The 19,372-nt window shown below is 35.4% G+C and overlaps 1 protein-coding gene across 3 annotated transcripts in view; it reads right to left on the reverse strand.

Annotated features, from left to right (window-relative positions):
• Positions 1–19,372, reverse strand: part of TRHDE (thyrotropin releasing hormone degrading enzyme) — a 209,829-nt gene that overhangs the window by 115,109 nt on the left and 75,348 nt on the right. For all 3 annotated transcript variants that reach the window (XM_064655637.1, XM_064655636.1, XM_064655635.1), the window contains exons 4-5: positions 12,933–13,087; positions 7,050–7,163 (exon numbers count right to left, since the gene is read on the reverse strand). In XM_064655637.1, coding sequence (XP_064511707.1) covers positions 7,050–7,163; positions 12,933–13,087 — 269 coding nt within the window. The remainder of the gene's footprint in view (positions 1–7,049; positions 7,164–12,932; positions 13,088–19,372) is intronic.

Consider the following 19,372-nt stretch of genomic DNA (forward strand, 5'->3'; position numbering starts at 1 on the left):
ACACCAATATATACACCACAAGCAGTTGAGTTCTAATAAAATATATTTCAGGGTGAAGCTGAACAAACCAGAGGAATATCATCTATGAGGAAACCTAGGGTTCAGTAAAATACATTAAGGCCAGATAAGATCCACTGAGGGCCAAAAGCAAGTTCTTTCTGTCTATGTGCTTATAAATCCTAAGTTGTCATAACACAGTCTCTCAAGTACTTGCGAAGGAAAGCAATGTTTCTTTCTCTCTTCACAACAGTAACTTTCTGTAAATACCTTGAGCAGCTTACAGACTGCTTTTTTTTAAAATTTACATCTCTGCATGTGTGCTTTAATTATGTGTACAGTTTGTTGAAGGAGATCTGAAACAGATTCTATATTTATCAGCTGTGAACATGTCACAGTTCCATGTCTACCTTCATAACCCTCTTTTCTGCATTTTCAGTCAAAGACCTTGCAAAATTTCTGTCCCCGTACTTGAAAAATTTTCACACTGACTGACAATTTTTGTTGTTATAAAACAAGGTAGATGTTCTAGGAAGTCATAGTTAAGGAAGACCAATAGCTCTGAGTATCAGCAAGGAGAACTGGATATGTATTTTCTTTGCAATAAAGTGCCAAATCAGATACTCATGACCACCTGCTTACGTTGCCAAGCAGAAGGGTAATCAATTTGGAGTTTTTAAGCAATTTCACCAGCTACTTCAACTTCTGTTTCCTCTCTCTACTTTGTTTATCAGATATAGCTTTTATTTGGTTGTACACCAGATGCATTACAAAGTATGAAGCTTATCCTCTAATTCAAACTCCAGAGAAGAAATTTGTAGAGGAAAATCATCTCAATTCAAGAAATACTAAATAATACTGAAATGAAAAGTGGCTTCAAGATGTGGTTGGTATACTGAGTCAACTGCCAGCAACAATTGCCAGAGGTCACCAGCAATGAGGTATTTCACACCTAGACTCTGTTGCAACCTGAAAGTGACAAGATTCAGTGAGCTAAGCTGTGAAGAAACCACAGATGTTTTACAGGCACTCCAAAAATTACTTATCAATTATCAGTTTGTGCTCCAAGTTACTGTATACTGCCACAATTTTAAAATAAACAGTGGTAGCACACTCAGAACTGCTGAAAATTTGGGAAACAGTCTTTCAGTTAAGAATGCCCTCAAATATACAACTAAACTGGGCCACTGAACTTCCCATATCAACTATGTTTCCCGATAACTGCACATTCTTGTTTCAGAAGGGCAATCCTGCAGTGCGTCCTTGCCTTGAGGCAAAAGTTGCTGTAAAGCTTTTATCTCATTTTACCGAAGACAAGGGGTTACTAATTCAAAATTATGTGAAATTCAGCCAGGTGACTTAAGTTTTTTTCTGAAACTAAACCATCTGAACTCAGAAGATTTGAACTCACATGACCCTAAAGCTCTCATCATAATGTCATTTAAACTGCTATCTCAAGATGTGCAGAAAATGACACAAAGAAAGAAGAGACAGTGACATTCTCCAAACCTGTACTTAATCTCTTGAATAAATGTTTCTTCTAAATGCTGATATTCACTTATGTCTTACTGTTAAGTTAACTGCTCAAATTTAAGAATTCCATATATTAATCTACCTTGCTAGAGCATTAAAAAAACCCACCTGTGTTCAGGAAGGTCACGTGGAAATGGAAATCCATTTTCTTAGTTATAAGCAAAATTTAGTATAAGGACTTCTTAACTGGTATACATAAAAAGGGCTAGTAATTAGCAAACAGAAGATCTTGGACCTTACATTTACAATCTCTTTTTTCCTGCCAAAGTCAATTATACATGAGATTCTAGTTAATTTTACATTGAAAGCTTCCCCCATCGTTGAGTTAAAACAGAAAATCATATAAGGACTGACTTCACTGCGTAGTTACTGGAGGAAAAACATTCCATGTGGTATTAATTAAAGGCTTACTTTACACCAGCATGGGGAGCCTTTAACCAAAAAAGAAAACGCGAAAGTAGTTTTAAAAAACGAGAGGCTGAATCTCACTCAATGCTGAGCCAGCATGATATTTATGTTGGATTCAGAAGGATCAAGCAGGCTACAGCTCAGGTGTGAAATGCCAAAATAATAATGAAATAAATCAAAAAGGCCCATGTCTTAAGTCTACCTCAAAACTTATATTATTTTCTGGGGTTTCTATAAGTCAAACAATGCCTTAGAAATCTTTACAGATGGAGGCAAACACTTTAGGAGGCAATGTGAGTTAAAGTACATTAAAGATATACATGTGTCTAATGGCTGCATTTGCTTTTATTATTTCAACCAAGTCAATGAGAAAGATAGGCAATTAAGATAATTTATCAATTTTTTACTTATTTTGAAACAGAAATGTTGTTATGCAACCTCATTATTATTTTCAACTGCCTGTAGTAATGGCAGGATTGTCCATACTGTGGAACCTAATAATGTAAAGGAAACATGATTCACTTTAACAAACAGGAAAGATGTCCTTCTGTGTAGACACAAAGTTTTTAATTTAATACTAAGAAAAATTCTGACAAATATGACCATCCTTACCTATAAAAGTAGTAGTGGGAGATCCCAGAAAGTGGGAGATCCCAGAGCATCAATGGATCAAGAAGACGTAGGATTCAAAGTTTTGCTGATGTACTACACCTTGACCCTGTCAATAAAGTTGTCAGCAAAGCAAACTTCTATATAATAAAGAAAAGGGAGAACGCAGCTGGAGTCTGTGAAATGCTTTCTCAGCATCAAGCCAGGTACTGACTGCTAAAGTATTTGATGCTCGTTTGATGGATGTAAGGGCAAATTACATGCCAGTAATTCCTGCTGTCACAGTACTCAAAACCTACCCCAATGCCACAGACATTCAAGGACAAACATGATGGTTCCTTCTACCAGAAAATAAGAAGGCAAAAGACCAGTCAATAAATTCCTGTATCTGCAAGCCTCAGCTCAATTCCTTCCTTTACAAAGCCACATGCAAAAGATTTCAAGATAACAACAGAAACAGTCCAAGAGGAAGATGGAATATATAGCTGGAAACAGGCCTCTGAAAGGAAGGTGATCAGGGTAGATAGATAGAGCTATGAAGTAGAAATTACCAGAATGTAGTTTTCTGCTGCAATTTTTTCTTTTCTCTGATCCTAAAACTAGCAGAGGCCCCTTCCACAGAGGTGAGATTACCTTGAATTGGTCATAAGTTACATTCAGCTGTGGTTGCTTTTTGATGGCATAGAGAGACAACTAAACAGTTACATCTTAAGACTTTAATACAGAAATCTCATCTCTTTCTAAGTTATGAAGTAGCAACAGCCAGGGAATTCACATGGAGATGACTACTCTGAGCACACATGATGAAGCGAAATTCTCTGATCTCTGGGAGGAACACTTAGCAGAGACAGCTTTCTTTCAAAAATTATCCTGACAACACAGAAACAATTGATTAAACTTCCAAGACTTTAAGAATGAGATCTAAGACTAAGAATTTGAGGCATTTTGGAATAAGAATTTAAAAAAACTCTTAATTTGAGGGACAGACAGGGCAAGAGGATGAAATGGGAAGAATGGTGAAATCCTTTCCATGGAAAATGTCTAACAACTGTATAGCAGAGACAGATTTCCTGCAAAATCAAACATAGCTTCATCTGGTAAAAAGTAACATGCAGAGACTTATTTTTCAGCTGAAGGAAGGAAATGAGAATTTTTAGCTTTCATTTGAAGTAACTTAAATTTGAAAAAGGATATTAAGACCAGTGGTCACGAAGCTTCTCAGCACAGAAAACTCATCTTTCTCTTTTAAACCCTGCAAAACTTCATTCACTTCCTTGGAAGAGTTCTGATGTATCTTGCATTTACTGCAATGGATAATAGACACCTCCATCAGAATGCCTCTTCATTCTGTTCTTCACCCAAAATTTTAATAGGAGGATCCAGTACATAATGATGGTAAGTGTTTAATAAGGACTGGATTTCCTTTCTCATTAAGATAATGCAAGCCTGATGAAGTATGTAAATGCCTTCTGGACAAAACAAGAAATTTTAGACCTGCTGGAATGCTCAGTAAAGTGTTACAGCTCCATGGCAGGTTCAGTCCCTGTTACTCATTAGTCTCTCCTGCTGCAAAAGAGTCTATAAAACAACTGAAGAAAAACAGATATAAAGGAAGAACCTCAGTAGGAAAAGAAATATTTAAGCAAGCTAAAGAACCTAGAGAAGAAGGAGAAGCCACGAAACGTGTTTCAGGGAAAAAAACATGGATCTCTGCTTTGTGCAGAACTCAGTGCTGTTGGTTTAGGTTAAAATGGTGTGCTATAATGGTGTGAACATGCCTTACAGATAACTCTCCTCCAGACTCTCAGCTTCAGCCATACCAAGACTACAAATGTCAAATAAGATGGACACTGAAAAACACTCAGCTGTGCTAAAAGAGAAGCATCTTCAGACAACTAGTAACAAAACTTTAGAGGCTTATGAGCCTTAATGATGGAAGTTTATGTGTCTGTAGCCTATAAATATTGAACAACTTAGGTAGGAAGCTGTGGATAGATTCATTTTTTTCAGATGTATCCATACTGCCCAAGTTGCATTTCCAAACAAAAGTCCTTTTTCTGCAGTGGACTACCAGTCTTCTGCTCTACACTTATTCAGAAGAAAATGTGAAAAGAAGCCTTTAGTAAACTGAAAAGAAGCTGAATTCGACATTTTAGTCCATGGGCTTCTTGAGGAACCTTTCAAGGTTAACATTTCAGAACTAAAAGAGAAAGAAGTTAACTATATAACTTTCCCAATTCTTTAGAAATAAAGAGGATTTTGGAATATCAGCATTTTCCTGATGCAAAAACCTGTGGTAACATACACCATGATGTTTTGTTTTATTTTTATTTCACGGGTATGACATACTGCTCAGAAAACACTATCTGGAATGCTGGAATATTGCACTGTTTAGCCATCATTACAGAAAATCAATCTTGTAGTTCTTGTTTTTGCAACTGATTCATGAAGCTTGTACCGCATCCTTTTTCTTTTTTTTCTACATGCTCACTTTAATTTTTTCAAGTTTATAAATGTCAGTCAGTGTGATCTAAACAGCAAATACATTTTATACCAATAACAAACACCAGCAAGCCTAATTTCAGTAACTGTAACTTTTGCTTCCTCTTCCTACAATCTCTGTAATGAGGCTGAAACACAACAGTATTGACTCCTTCTCTAGTCTGCAAAAGCATGCAGCATGTTTAAATGTTTAACTCATTAAGAAAATCTTCTCATTTTCTAATTATTTAAATATGTCAATATGGTCATTTTTCTATCAAAGGCCACAGCTACTCAAAGCCTTATGAACAGTTTATGTCTACCTTCTTTTTAATTTAAGGAAAAGCTTGACAGATTAATATTTTTTCAGGCACAGCAGTATTTCTGTAGTTAATTCTAATTTATGCAGCACATTTCTGATTTCCCAGTTTAACTGCCATACCTTGTTCAAGCCATTCACTTTGCATGTATTCTGCTAAGATGCCAAGATTTCATGTGATGGGCATGTCATTTGCATAACAGTGAAGATTACATTAATTCCACAAAAATTTCGAGCAAATATACTATATTCCAAATATTTTCTAAAGCAAAGTTATTCTGAATTTGTTAGACTGATAATGTGAAGAACAATTGACTGATGATTTGAAGATAAAATTCAGTGTATAAATGTTGTCATCTATGACACTTCACTATGCTAGAATCATAAAGGCTTGCCAGATTTCATTGCAGTTATAATTAGAATCATTACATTGTAATTCAGGTTGTGTTATTCATAAAGATGAACAGAATGAGTTTTAATATACCCAAAGCCACGTAAATCCAACAAGCCTACATATGCAAGATAGATGTCAGTACAGATAAAGATTTGTTTCCCTCTTCATAATGCAATTATAGACCAAAATTGACACCTTAAAGAAAAAATTAACATACTACAAAAAATTCAAACTTCACAAGAAGCAGACACAAAGCAAGAGTATCTGTATACAACTATTTTCAAAAATTAGCTTTAACTCACAATTATAGCATCTTCATTTCATGGCATACAAAAATTAATGGCATAAGAATACTCAATAAATCACCCAGAAATCAGAAAAAGAAAATTTCAGAAGTTAGTTTGCAAGAGTCTAAGCAAAACATCCAAGCTCCAACAAATCTCCATCAGACAATCGAGATTTATAATAAATATTTTGCCACTTAATTAAATACCCGTAAACATAAAAGGTTAGCAAACAAAAACATGTCTCCAATGGACAACAAAATCTCTATAGAAACCTTCAATAGGGTTCATACAAAATTTCCTTGTACTGAGGTCTCATATCTCCTGTTTTTCTTATAAATATAATACAGCCAGATTACAGCAATTCATATAAACTAGACCTTACTAGGTACAATGTGATTCAACAGAAGGACTTCAAAATAATGTACCAGCACAGAATTTCCAGTCTGCCCTCAGAGAGCTCCTTTATTTGCACACCAGTTGACAAAGCATGTTCAACCACATACAGCCAGAAATCATACTGAAAGCTAGATTCTCAACTCATATACTCCATGTTAATTTATGCTGCTAGATAGCCAAACAATAGAAGGAAGATAAAAAGAATAAACTTAGGGAGAGAACAGAATACTGTCAGAAAAAATATGCTCCATTTTATAAAATGTTTTGTGAAACATTTCTTTCCAATTTATCTTGTAGATGAAATTCAACCATATCAATGTTTTAAAAAATGGTCCAAGTTAAATCATAACTGCTTTAATCCAAAATATTTCTGAGCAGAGAGACAGTAGCTATTTTAATTCTGGGTTACGACAGACATGACATTATTTCCTTTGCAATAAATTGAACACTTTTGGAATGCTGTCAAATTATTTCACACCTAGTGATTTTGTTTCATTCAACATCTGATACTTGCATGCATCATTTGGTATTTTTCAGCAGTCCTTTTCTTTAACAGAAGCACGAGTATAACAGCAAAGCAACTTTTCTGTGGAGTTTTCACATTAACAAGATAGAACTGACTTACCATGTTCCACCCTGGGTAGAGGTAGTCTGTCCCAACAAATTCAAAATAGTGAGCAAAACCTTCTTTCAACCACACATCCTCCCACCAAACTGGAGTCACAAGGTCACCAAACCACTGCAAAGAAAAGTTCAAATGCACGACCTTTAGGAAACCATGTTTGCATATATTTCATTTATAAAGAACACATTCTCCAAAAGTTTTAATAAAAACAGTAGTATACACCGCCCACTGAAACTCAACTGTTTTTTTCATGTACTAATTAATTCAGCCTTTACAGGATGCATAAGTTAATGAAGTAAAACATTAGAAAAGAAGAAGTGGGGAAAAGAAGCATTGAGGACAGTACTCACAATGTCAACTTTAGTTATCTGAAGTAGATGCTCACCTAGGTTTAAGGGACTAACATATGCACTGGACAGAAAAAGGCTTCTAACTTGAATAATCTGATCCATCACCTGGAAACGTCACTATGCATAGTATGAAAATTGAAAAATTGGGAAAACATTCCCTACCTCAGACCTAAATTTTAGCACTTCTTTCTCCACAATGTCTGCCCACTAAGATTTACAATACTAGCGATGCTCCTCTCAGAAGGTCTTCTAAGGAAAGCAGTTCTATGTAATAATGCCATCTTTCCGTGAGTAGGACTCAGATGCCTAAAAGCAGGTAGTTGATGCCACTTAGAGAACATCCTAGGGTATCTGAGATACCCACCCAGGCCTAGAAAACTTCATAGAGGACTTACAGGAGAATTGCAGCCTTCCCAAACAGCAACCAGAAGCAGAGGTATCTGAAAAGGCATAGGCCACCAATGTATACGCAAAGGAAGCCTACTCGAGGGTTGACTGCCTTTCCCATTCCCCCAGGTCACCCCTCAATTTGCCCTACTGACTTCAATCTAATTTAGCAAGAAGGACAGAAATCTCAAGGATAATTAAACTCCTATGAAAGTACATAAAGATCATCATCTGAAAAGAGGAGAAGAGCTGGATCTGAGGGTGAGGCAAGAACACATCCATTAGATACTCTGCTTAGTAAGCCATCAACAGACACGGCACAGGGCATGCGGGTGTCGGAGGGATTTTACACAGAGCTAAGATGATCACTGGAAGACAAACGAGGACAAGAATTCAAAGGAAATCAGATGTCATAAATTCTTCTGCTCATGGATGATCCCGTTTAAATGACTGTAATGGCCCTATGCAACCTCAATCACCGTAACACCAGTGGTAGGAGTAGAAACATATACATTATTTCATACTCTCTGTAGCACCTTTTATGCCCAACAAATACCAAAACTTTGTTTCAGTAAAATTATGTCAGTTTTCTCATAATATGAATAAAAATGAGAATAATTAATAATCAACAGAAATAATTTTGAGCTTTCATGTGTTTGCAAGCTCTGAAAATACACTGAAAGGGAGCAGAAATTAAGTATTCCACAGGCAGAGACTCAGGTTAGAGCAGAAGAGCTGCTGCTGAACTGTAATGAGAGTGGAGAATGAATGAAAGTGGAGTTGGCCAATAAGCAGTTCGCTTTCATGACATCTGGCTTGTTTGAAGGCTTTGTCTGGGACCTGAATGAAAGGTCTTGCTTCTGTCATGTCTTTGTGGAGTGAGAATAGTGCCAAGGAAGGATCAATGCTGCAATGAGGATCCACAGCGAAGTAAACACTAGTGCTTCAAAGAACAACACTACCAGAAAGATTACCAGATTGCCACACAAGGTTCAATAAATAGGATTTGAATGAAAAAATGAAGCAAAATGTGACTCTAAATGTCACTAACAACCAACTTAAGAATTCATACACTAAGTGAAGCTAAAATTAATGCACACTCAGTGAGCATAATGTAGTTGAAGGCTACCAATAAATTAACTCTCTGTAGGGCTGCCAAAGATAGATCCTGTTCTTAAGAACATTCAACTGAAAAGACAAAGAAATATTGCAAATATATTAATGTAGCTAATGCATTTTCAGAATTTAAAATGTTGAAATGAATGTAACTTTCATACATTGAGGAGTATGACAGTTATATTCATACCAGAATAGGTTGATTAAATGATTTGCGACGACAGACTAAACACAATAGCATAGAGTTTATTTCTTGAATTGCAAGAGGACTGCTGAACAAACATGAAACAAGTAATAGTCATTTTGTACTATGACTATTCAGAGAGAGATTAAAAAAAATAAAGGTTGTAAAATTCATAATACCTGTAACTTGAATTAATAAGATTAGTTTATGACGTCATAAAAGAGAATTTGTTATATTCCTTTGTGGGTTTTCTGGGTTTATTTATTACTGATACAACTACTCATACAATTAAAACAATTTGTTTAATTATGCACCTAAAGGAAGAAATGTTTTACAGTCATTAAACCAGCATATCCATATGAAAATGCAGGGAATTTGCTTAACTAATCTTGAACAGTATCAGAGAGAGTTATGGATGTCAGAGACAGAGCAGTGCCAGAGAACGCAAGTAAGAAAGCCAGATTTTCCAGCAGAAAGGTGCTATTATCTTCCCAGGTGTTACATATCTGAAAGGAAAAGTGTAAGTAAAGCATTTAATTTCTTTAAGTATTTATTTGTGTATTTGACTATAAACACTATCTGCCTGGAATGAAGATCATTACTTCATTTTTATTTTAAAATTTATTGATTACATAAATTTCTCATCCCCCTCAAGTATTAGGTTCAATCTGATATGCAGAAGGTACTTATTTTACAGATACACTGAGAGGACACTCTTTCCTATATGCTTCCTTTACAGATTATTAAAAACATGTTGATGTAGAACTTTTAAATTTCAGCTTTCATGCCTCTTTAACTCAATCTGTCACATCAAGTTCTGTTCTCAGGTGGGAAAACTATCGCAAAAATGATGGTGCATAAATTCAAACGAATTTTCCTTCAAAGACTGTAGGTGGGACTGATCTGTGATATGCCCATAAAACTGATTACTACCATAATTAGAATTATTTTAATAAATTATGGTAATTATTTTGAGCTATCAAATTAAGCTGCTAGAAATATGTGTGTTTTGACCAATATCCCTCTTACGGTTTGGGGCTTGGAAGAGAAGGTTTTATGCCAAAACACTCATTCTTTCACTTATTAATTTTTTTAATTAATAAAATGTTCTAAAAGAACACTCAAGCTGAAATATCAAAAAATACAACCTACGTAATGACAAAACCAAAGCTACCTACTTAACTGTAATGCGTCTCTCCTAAAACATGAGCCTAAAATAAATACCTGGTCAAACATGACAAAGTCAACTGTGAAGAAACTGGACACAAAATTCTTTCTTACACACTTTTCACCTGTATTTTCACAACCACAGAATTTGTCTTTTTGCAATGCTGTCTCATCTTCTATCTGTCCTGAAAACTGTACTCAAGCATTAATACCCAGCAGGTTTGGGAATTACAATTTTAAACAGGCAAATCTAAAGGCAATACTCTCATTTTTTAATATTCATCTGGTTTTTTCAGTCTTGGAAACAACATTAGCAAAGCAATTGCTGTGCTACTTGAAGTAACAGGGGTCTCATACAAATCAGTTTACTATATGCTCAGATATGTTCCATAAGTTTTAAAGTCATGGGTTTAAAGTCAGGGAAAACGGACAATGACAAAATTCTTTAAAAAAAAAAAAAAAAAAGAAGAAAAAGAAAAAAGAATGTTTTCTTATGAGAGTTCCATTTCCTCTTAAGTGAAATTTTAAAAAAAAATCAATAAATAAAAAAGCAAAACTGGAAATGTGGATTCTACTTCTGGCTGCACCAGAAGTGATGTTGGTTAAACGCTGTTACTCTATGTGTAAAATTGAGTGAAGGGGAGGAATATTCATGTATCACCACAGGTTAGCAAGTGAGATGCTTCACAGCAAAAGACAATGAAAAATGCAGTGAATAATTAACAATTAAACAGCAGAGGCAAGAAACCCCCGACCCAACCAGGTCTCAGTTCAGGACATTTTCAATTAAGATAGTATTGTTTAGAGTTCCTGCTCTAAAGTTTCCTTGAGGGAGTATGAGTAAGATAAAAGCAGACAAAATTACTAAATAAAAACAATACTGTGATGGAGGTGCTAGACAGTATTTTGCAGCTTATATTTTTTGAGGGTTTTTCCCTCAAAAATTTATTTGCAGATGAACAATCATACTCTCTGTGACTCAATTCTGCATCTAAAAAGTAGAAATGTTTCTTTCACCTGAATATTTTCTATCTTGTGTAGTTATCCAGTGAAGCAGTTAAGCAAAGAGCTGATCTGCAAGATGCTGAAACAGAAACAGCAGCAACAGGAATAGAGGAAGCTACATTTAATTAAGCAAACAGCACTGGAAGTAATATCCACATGGACACCAAGTAAACCTCCTCATTTGCTATTTTAAGGTCACTTAAAAGCACTTTATGACCACATTTCTACCCTAAAATAAATTCATGGTCCTCTGACATTCCCAGAAGAATGTGAAAAGGCTTCAGTTTCAATGAGAATCAAATAAACAAACTTGGAATGTTACTGATGTGATAATTGCCCACATCTGAAGTACAAATTGCTCTGGAAGCAGAGGAAATTATCAAAGCAGTGCAAAGAATAACTGGAAGTAATGAAATTACTTCACAAAAACTAAGATTTAAAGCTGAACTTAGAAAAAGGTATTGACCATCAGATTTAATCAAAAGGTTTTAAGGGAAGTCACATAACCCTGTAATCAGGAGCACTGAGCCTGGCTTTACAAATACACCACACAGAAGAATCTAATACTAGCAAGAGCTGGGATTTCATGATCTAATGTGTGTTTTCCTCGCCTGATTCCTAAGGCACTGTAATTTTTCTAGCTGAACAGTGTGCTACCCTATTGTAATGCACAATAAAGAGCTTATAATAAAATCAGATGATCATATCAAGATCAAACCAGCAATAACATTAAAAAAAAAATTCATGTTGTAGTTAGGGACTTCATATTCATTGAAAGATTTAATGTGAAACATTAATATGAACATGAACCAAACAATATTATTTCCAGGTTCATCTGCCAGAACTCCATTACAATGGCTCCCTTTTACATGGGACTTCTTATTTGCAGAAAGTGTTAAGAATTTGCATTGCCTTTAAAGAACACTGTGTAAAGTCACAGATGTAAGCCATGGTGATTACACAGTAGGATTTCATTCATTTTAACCTGAAGGCTATGATTATGCCTCTTATGAGTGTAAGAAAGCGTTGCCTGCCCCTGTAGCAAATTTCTTCAATAATATCTGCATTCAACTCAATATTACTGAATACTTGTAATGTGTTCGGTTTGAGATAAGAAGATGGGGAAAACACAAAATAAATTGTAATATGGGTTTATTATTTTAAGTTTTCTTATTGACACAGTTTCTGTACACATAAAGACTTGATTATCCACCAACAGTGAACACAGAGTGGGTTAAAAAAAGAAAAGAATGGAAGTATGTGTATATATGATGGAAGAAGAAGCTGATTACCAAATTGAGCCAAAAGATTTTTTTGACATGAACATGAAATTCAGGATGAACCTGCTGTAGTTCTACAATGAATAACTTTCTACACCTATCAACATGTTTATTCTACACACCAGCAACAAACACAGAGACACAAACATACAGAATATAATCATACAGAAGACAGGGAAGTTGTTCATTGCTACTAATTTTCTCCTCTATGCCCATTTTGAGTCTTCACAGTTTCTGTATTGTAGGGATGTGTCTTACAGACCTCTGTGTTATTTGGATTTCAGTACAATGGAAGTTGCAACTGTCCATACGTACAGTATAAATTCATTTTCGGTTTTAAAAAGGAATGCATGGTTTCTGACATTAAGATCAAATATGTGAACACCTTTAATACCTGATGACATAGCTCATGTACAATGACCATGGTGACATCCAGTAGGTATAATATAGAAGAAATGCTTGGATCTAGCAGTATCCTTTGCTCCACAAAAACACTCAGTCCCCAGTTCTCCATAGCAGCATATGGATGCTTAGGCACAGCTAACAGATCTAGAAATAGAAAAAATATATGTTAACTCCTTGTGGGAGCTACTATGCTGAAGAACTATTATAAGTAAGACCATAAGTCATCACTAAAAGCATTATAAATAACACACATTAAAAAAACCCCTTAATTTCAGCTTTCTAGCTACGTTACTTAGGAAACATTAATAAAATATTCATTTTTTTTATTTTATGCCAATATCTGCTCACACATGAGCACTATGTTATTGATGTAATACAATATTAGTACTTCTAATTGAAGCTTTATATACAGAATTCAGCTTATTTACAACACCTTATTGATTTATTGCTGGATTTGATACTGCTTCTCATGTTTACTATACCATATCAATGCGGTAACATAGACTTTTACAGCAAGTATTTTTTATCTTTTCATTAAAGCAACTTCTTTGTGAAAATCTTACACACAAAACTGTATGTAACCTGACATTAAGGAATGCACTGAAGAAATACTGTTTCATAACAAGAAAAATGGCAAATTGTTCAGGATCATCAGTTCTTACAAAACAAGGCATCTTTCAGTGTGCACTATTGCTAACACACATCCTCTGGGAACAAGACTGCTGGCAGCCTCTTCTCAGCCCCACAGGTTGGAAATGGGACCATACACAACTTCAGGAGCATTACTTCAGTTTTGTATTCAGTAAGTGACAAAATATTAGGAAGAAAATGGGAAGGTCCTTCGTCAGGTAAAAAAAAAAAGCAACAAGGAATCTCAGCGGCATAAAGTTGAATTAAAATACATGTGTTAAAAAAATCTTACTGCAGAAGATTGAGAAGGAAATAAATTGACTATCAGTATAGAAAGAAATCCAAAATTACAGTAAATTTTTCTAGGGAATAAACCAATACACAATGTTGCTTCATGACAAAAAACATCTGAAAGAGTCCAGAAACAACTTGTACGTCTGTAAGAAGACCCGTGCAACCCATGTACAAATCAGACAGAATTTTGGAATCTACAGTGTCACATCAGCATAGTGCTCCCTCTAGTCAAACTAATTAGCCTGACTTCTTAATTAATTAGCCTGGCTGCCACACTCCTCTCTCATTTGGTTCTATTACTTCTGGTTCCAAACCCAGTTCATTGGCAGTTATCACATGTAGTATACATGTAGGTGGTAGTTCACTGGGTGGGATGAAAGATCTCTGGGCTGACTTCCTAACCAGAACAAGAAAAATTCTGACCTACTTATTCTAAATAATACTCTAAATTATATCACAGCACTGACATATCTCCTAAGGTTGTCTGTTTTGGCTTGCTGAAGTGTGGTAGAATTGGCTTGGAGAACAGACTGCAGGAGCTCTACTCCAGGATTCACAGGAAGTTGCAATTAAAATATCAGGAATGGAGAATTTGGGTGTATTCTGGCATTCCCAAAAAGGGCCTGATGCAAGAAGCACAAAAATACCAGCCTCCTAGCACAAGCAAAGAGAGAGTCTAGCAGATACTTCCAAATACAAGCAAAGTAAAAATATCCAAATCACAGAGACATACTACAAATGCTAAAGAATAAGTATTTTATAGAAAAGCAGGCACTAGAACAAAAGTATAATTAAAGAAATTAAAGCAAAAATCCAAAACATGCTGTTCAAGATTAGATATGCAAGCAAATTCAAAATGACATGCTTTCCTCTTCTTTTTCAGTTGAAGCTCGAACTGTACTAATTTTTTAGAGTAACTGCAATTCGTTATAAATGACATGCAAAATGAAAAACTCATGTCTGAAGGTATAAAGATGGGGGAAAAAAGGGACACAAAGGCTACTGGGTGAAATCACTGAAGTTAACAGCAAATCTTCATTGACATTAAACAGGAATCTCTCCCATTCTCAACTCTGTAAAGAAAGCCATATCTCCATAATTTCTCCTACAGCAATTAAACCACCCTTCAAAAGGTGTCTTCAGAAGATGAATACAGAGAGACTCTGTTCTTATTTACCCCAATTAAGTTTTCAGCAATTCCCCTCAAATTAGCAAAGAGACACAGAACAAAAACTAGCACAAAAGTAAAACCAGTTTCCTACTTTTTACTGATCCTTTTATTTTCTCTCCTTTGGGTCCATTTGTAGTTTTTGGTCTTTCTTGCCAGTCATAATGTATCTGACACTGATTTTGTCAGTGTCAGACAGTTATAAACTGGAATAACTCTCTGGAACTGGGAAACAAGGGTGAGGTCTCACACTAAACCTTTACGGCTAATTATAGACTGTCTTTCACCATTTGTGTCATTGGTATTGGTCTGCTGGTTTAGACTGATACTTTATAGCACTGACATACCAATAAAACCTTCCAATTTGACGGACAGATAACTGCCTTGCAGGTAGGCAACCACAGAGGGATATTCTAAATCACTTTCATCCAACACAGCCTCACTGCTCTGCAAGCCTGAAAACTCCTCTCACGCATTGGCTAATGCTTAAAGGGCTTTTCTGAACAAAGTAAACAAAACAGATAACCCAGTCAGTTTCCAGAATGTTAAGCCCTGCAGGTGACATGACCATACCAATAATGTTGAATGAATATGAGCACACTACCTTTTCCTAGCGCAGGGACTGATACACTGCACTTTAATGCCAAAGAAGAGACTTAATATCCAGTGACTGACAGAATGGACCCTGAACATAGTCATTGTCATAAAATCTTTCACTTCTGACTGTCCACATCTAACCTGAGTATGCAAGTCTTGATGTTAGTTTTTCATTGGTTGGTCTTTGATTGCTCCAAAAACTTCTACTACCTTTAAATAAAATTCCAAACGCGTTTGGTTTTGTGGTAAAAGACACAATAATCTATATCTTTCTCTGGGGAGGAATAAATGTTTGATTTCAGAGGAACAATGTTTGATGTTCAAGTCTCAACATGAGAATTTGTATTTCCCTCTCTTTATCACACCATTAGAGCCCTGAGGAAGGTATCCTGTGCTCCTGGAGGTGACATCTGTTAAGGTTTCGGTGTCATTTTAAAGGAATAAGGTAGAAAAGGAGGGGTGATGCACATTTTGATGGAAATATCACTCACACATATCACTGTGCAAAAGTGTTCTGCGCTGACTGCAAAATGGGAACTACTAAATATATAACTGTGTATGTGCTGCATCCAGTCACTCTGTACACTATTTAATTAAATTCTTTGTAAAGCACTTGCGAATGTTTGATTATGTGGATATTGCTGGAGAAATAGAAATGTATGTTATTGCTTGCAGAAAACAATATCCTCATGCATCATAAAACTGTTACTTGAGATTTCCTGATACAGTAGCGCAGAGTCCTGTGTAGTGCTGGAATAATAGAGGGTTTCCACCTCCTGGCCTTCACAGAGACTAAATTCATGACTAAGAAGTAAAAACTATATGGCTAAAATAAAATCACCAGACAAAAATGTGTTGGAACTTCACACTAACATGCTATACTGGTACAATTATTTGAATACAAGGATAGCCTTTGGACTTCTAAAAATCTATTTCTGTGTGAATCTCATGGAAAAAAAAATCAAGTTACAAAAACTGTACATAGCTCAACAGCTGCTTTTGTTTCCAAACATTTAATTAAGACATCATAACTATGTGAGTTGACATCAAAATATAATCCTCTGACATTATTAGTAAGTTATCATCATAGTGCAAAATGGAAATTAGCGACTTTGTGACCAACACCTAAGTTGGTCACAAAGCGAATACACATTTGATAGTTTTTTTATCTCTGAACTTAGTATCTGTGCAATTTGCACAGATGATACTGTTTTTTCTTTTTTTCCACTCACCTATGATATTTTCTAGGCAGTTAAAAATGCTTAAATTCCCCAACCACACAACCAGGAACATCACTCTTGGTTTATATGAGAGCAGAGGTAGAACTGAATAGGATTAAATGTAAAACAAGATCCAACTCTCTCATGGAGGGTACCCTGAATTTGAGGGTCCTTTTCTCCTCCTTTATTATCCTACTCTTTTTCAAACATCAAAGCATCTTTTCCACCACTGTGATTCCACTATATTTAACCACCTCCACTTGAAGTTGGACAAGGATACTGGTTTAACAGACACACATCCTTAATATACATATAAATATGACACGGACAGAGAGACATCCACATCTACATTTACTAACATCATGTACTGCAATCTTATTTGATTTAGCTGTTGGTTGTAATGCAACCAAGGACTAGATACTGCAGAACATATGACAGTATTGAATTTCTAATACTCAAGGTAGCTGTTATAAAGCAACCACTAAGGCAAAAAAATAACTAGATGTGCAAACGATTTCTGCAAATCTTCAGTTAGCACACATGTCTCCCAGATAAATATGAGACCCCTGAAACACTGCAATTTGTAAATGAGAACATACAGTGGCAAACAAGAATTTTCTGTCAAGCATCTTTATACACATATTTTCCTTAATAAACCCAGGAGGCACAGAGATAAACTGTTCACTGCATGAACTCCATGTTTTTCCCTTATAATCCCCATTTTTATTACAAAAATGACAATACAAAAATAACTTGAATTTACCTACATGACCCTCACGACACTTTTTTCGTTCATTTCTTCAGAGAGGCTTTCTTCAAGATATCAGGTGCAGATATCATGCTCCCAGAATTTCCTTTTTTTTGACAAAAATTTCAAAAAATTAAGAGGAAGCATAGGCTAATATCACCTTCTTTTATTCATACCATAAGTAGGAGGGTTGCCCTTTTCTAATGCTACATAATGTAATGAATAGGTTTATTAAATCTCTCTAAAGGTCTGGTGCAATTTCTTAAATGAATGTTGTTTCATTTCTTTTACTAAGTAGAAGATGCTTTTCTATAGCACAATACCACTTAATGATTTATGCAAATTTTAAGGAACAAGCCAACTACAAAAAGTGACAGCTGTGGTTAAAAAACATGAAGTCAAACAGTAGTTATTGTAAGGAATATCCGAATTTTCTACTGATAAAGAACTACTGATATAAGGACTTACAAGAAACATCTAAATTGGCTACTTTATTTTCTGCATCGTTTTGTTAGTATATGGCAGAGGTGTTTGTTCTGGAAAACCAAGTTGTTATTCTTCTATATTCTTTCATCTCCTTAAAAAATATTGGGGGGGGTGTGGATCAGGAAGCAACATAACGGGATGACACATCAAAAAGCCCAAATATCCCAGGGTTGGTGAGAGCTCTCTGAAGCCAACATTCACCTTGAGACACTTTGAGACATCTGATTTTTAGAAAATATTAAGTGCATGTTTCCTGAAAACTAAACCAATTTAGTATTTCACTTCTGGCAGTTAGAACCTAGTTATCCTAAATTAGCTGTCTTTAAACTTAATAGTATTCCTCTGCCTCATCTCAGTACATGCAAAGTATTCAAACACACAAAAGTTGCACATAACCTGGATAGCACCCCCATGGGAAGTGTTCAACTGTTTCTGTTTACCCAATGCTTACTCTGGCACCCATCAGTTTTTATCTCTGGAACTACACCACCAATATCCTTCTGTAAGCACGACACTTACCAACCCCCATGGACATTAGCCTGCAGAGTTAATGCAAAGGTCTAAAACTGTTTGCCATTATTTCAGTCAAATCAGATGGCTTGTGGCAGACCCTGAGGAGAAATCACTGACACACAGCAGTTTATTGCTGGGGTTTTTATTGCTTCTTATTGCTGTACAAAGTATTACTTAACATTAACTGACATAAACAATGGATGGATTCACAGAGTGTTTGATACAAATAGCAGATGTTTAATGCAATCCAAGCGGGAAAAAAAATTGTGAGAGAAAGCTGGGGAGGGTAAGGAGAGATAACAAGCAGAAATTCAGAAAGTAAAAATTTTGCTATTTTTTCAAGTAACTGAGCCTTGACACTGGGAGATGGTTAGTTTACAGTTTAAGAAAATAAAATAGAAATCTGTTGATTTTATTTGATATGCATATTATTAAATATGCAAACTTTCAATTTTGATACCCCCAATCTATAGATCTATAGATCATGTTATTTCAAAGTATATCAAATGATTCATTAAAATAAAAAATGAATGCAATCGCCCATTGAGGATGAACTCCACGTCATCTTGGTTGTATTGATCTCCACACGAACAATGCCTTTCTTTTAAAATAATACCTGGATAAATCACTATGAATTCCTGTACAACATCAAATGAGGAAAAAAATCTTTCTTTAAGTTTCTTTTTAAATATAAACTTTTTTTGCCAGTCTTCAGTTTAATGTGGGAATTCAAAACTCAGACACACAAGGAATTGTACAGATCAAACTGAGAC

This window comes from Pseudopipra pipra, chromosome 5 (assembly GCF_036250125.1).
Source record: "Pseudopipra pipra isolate bDixPip1 chromosome 5, bDixPip1.hap1, whole genome shotgun sequence".
Taxonomy (NCBI): domain Eukaryota; kingdom Metazoa; phylum Chordata; class Aves; order Passeriformes; family Pipridae; genus Pseudopipra; species Pseudopipra pipra.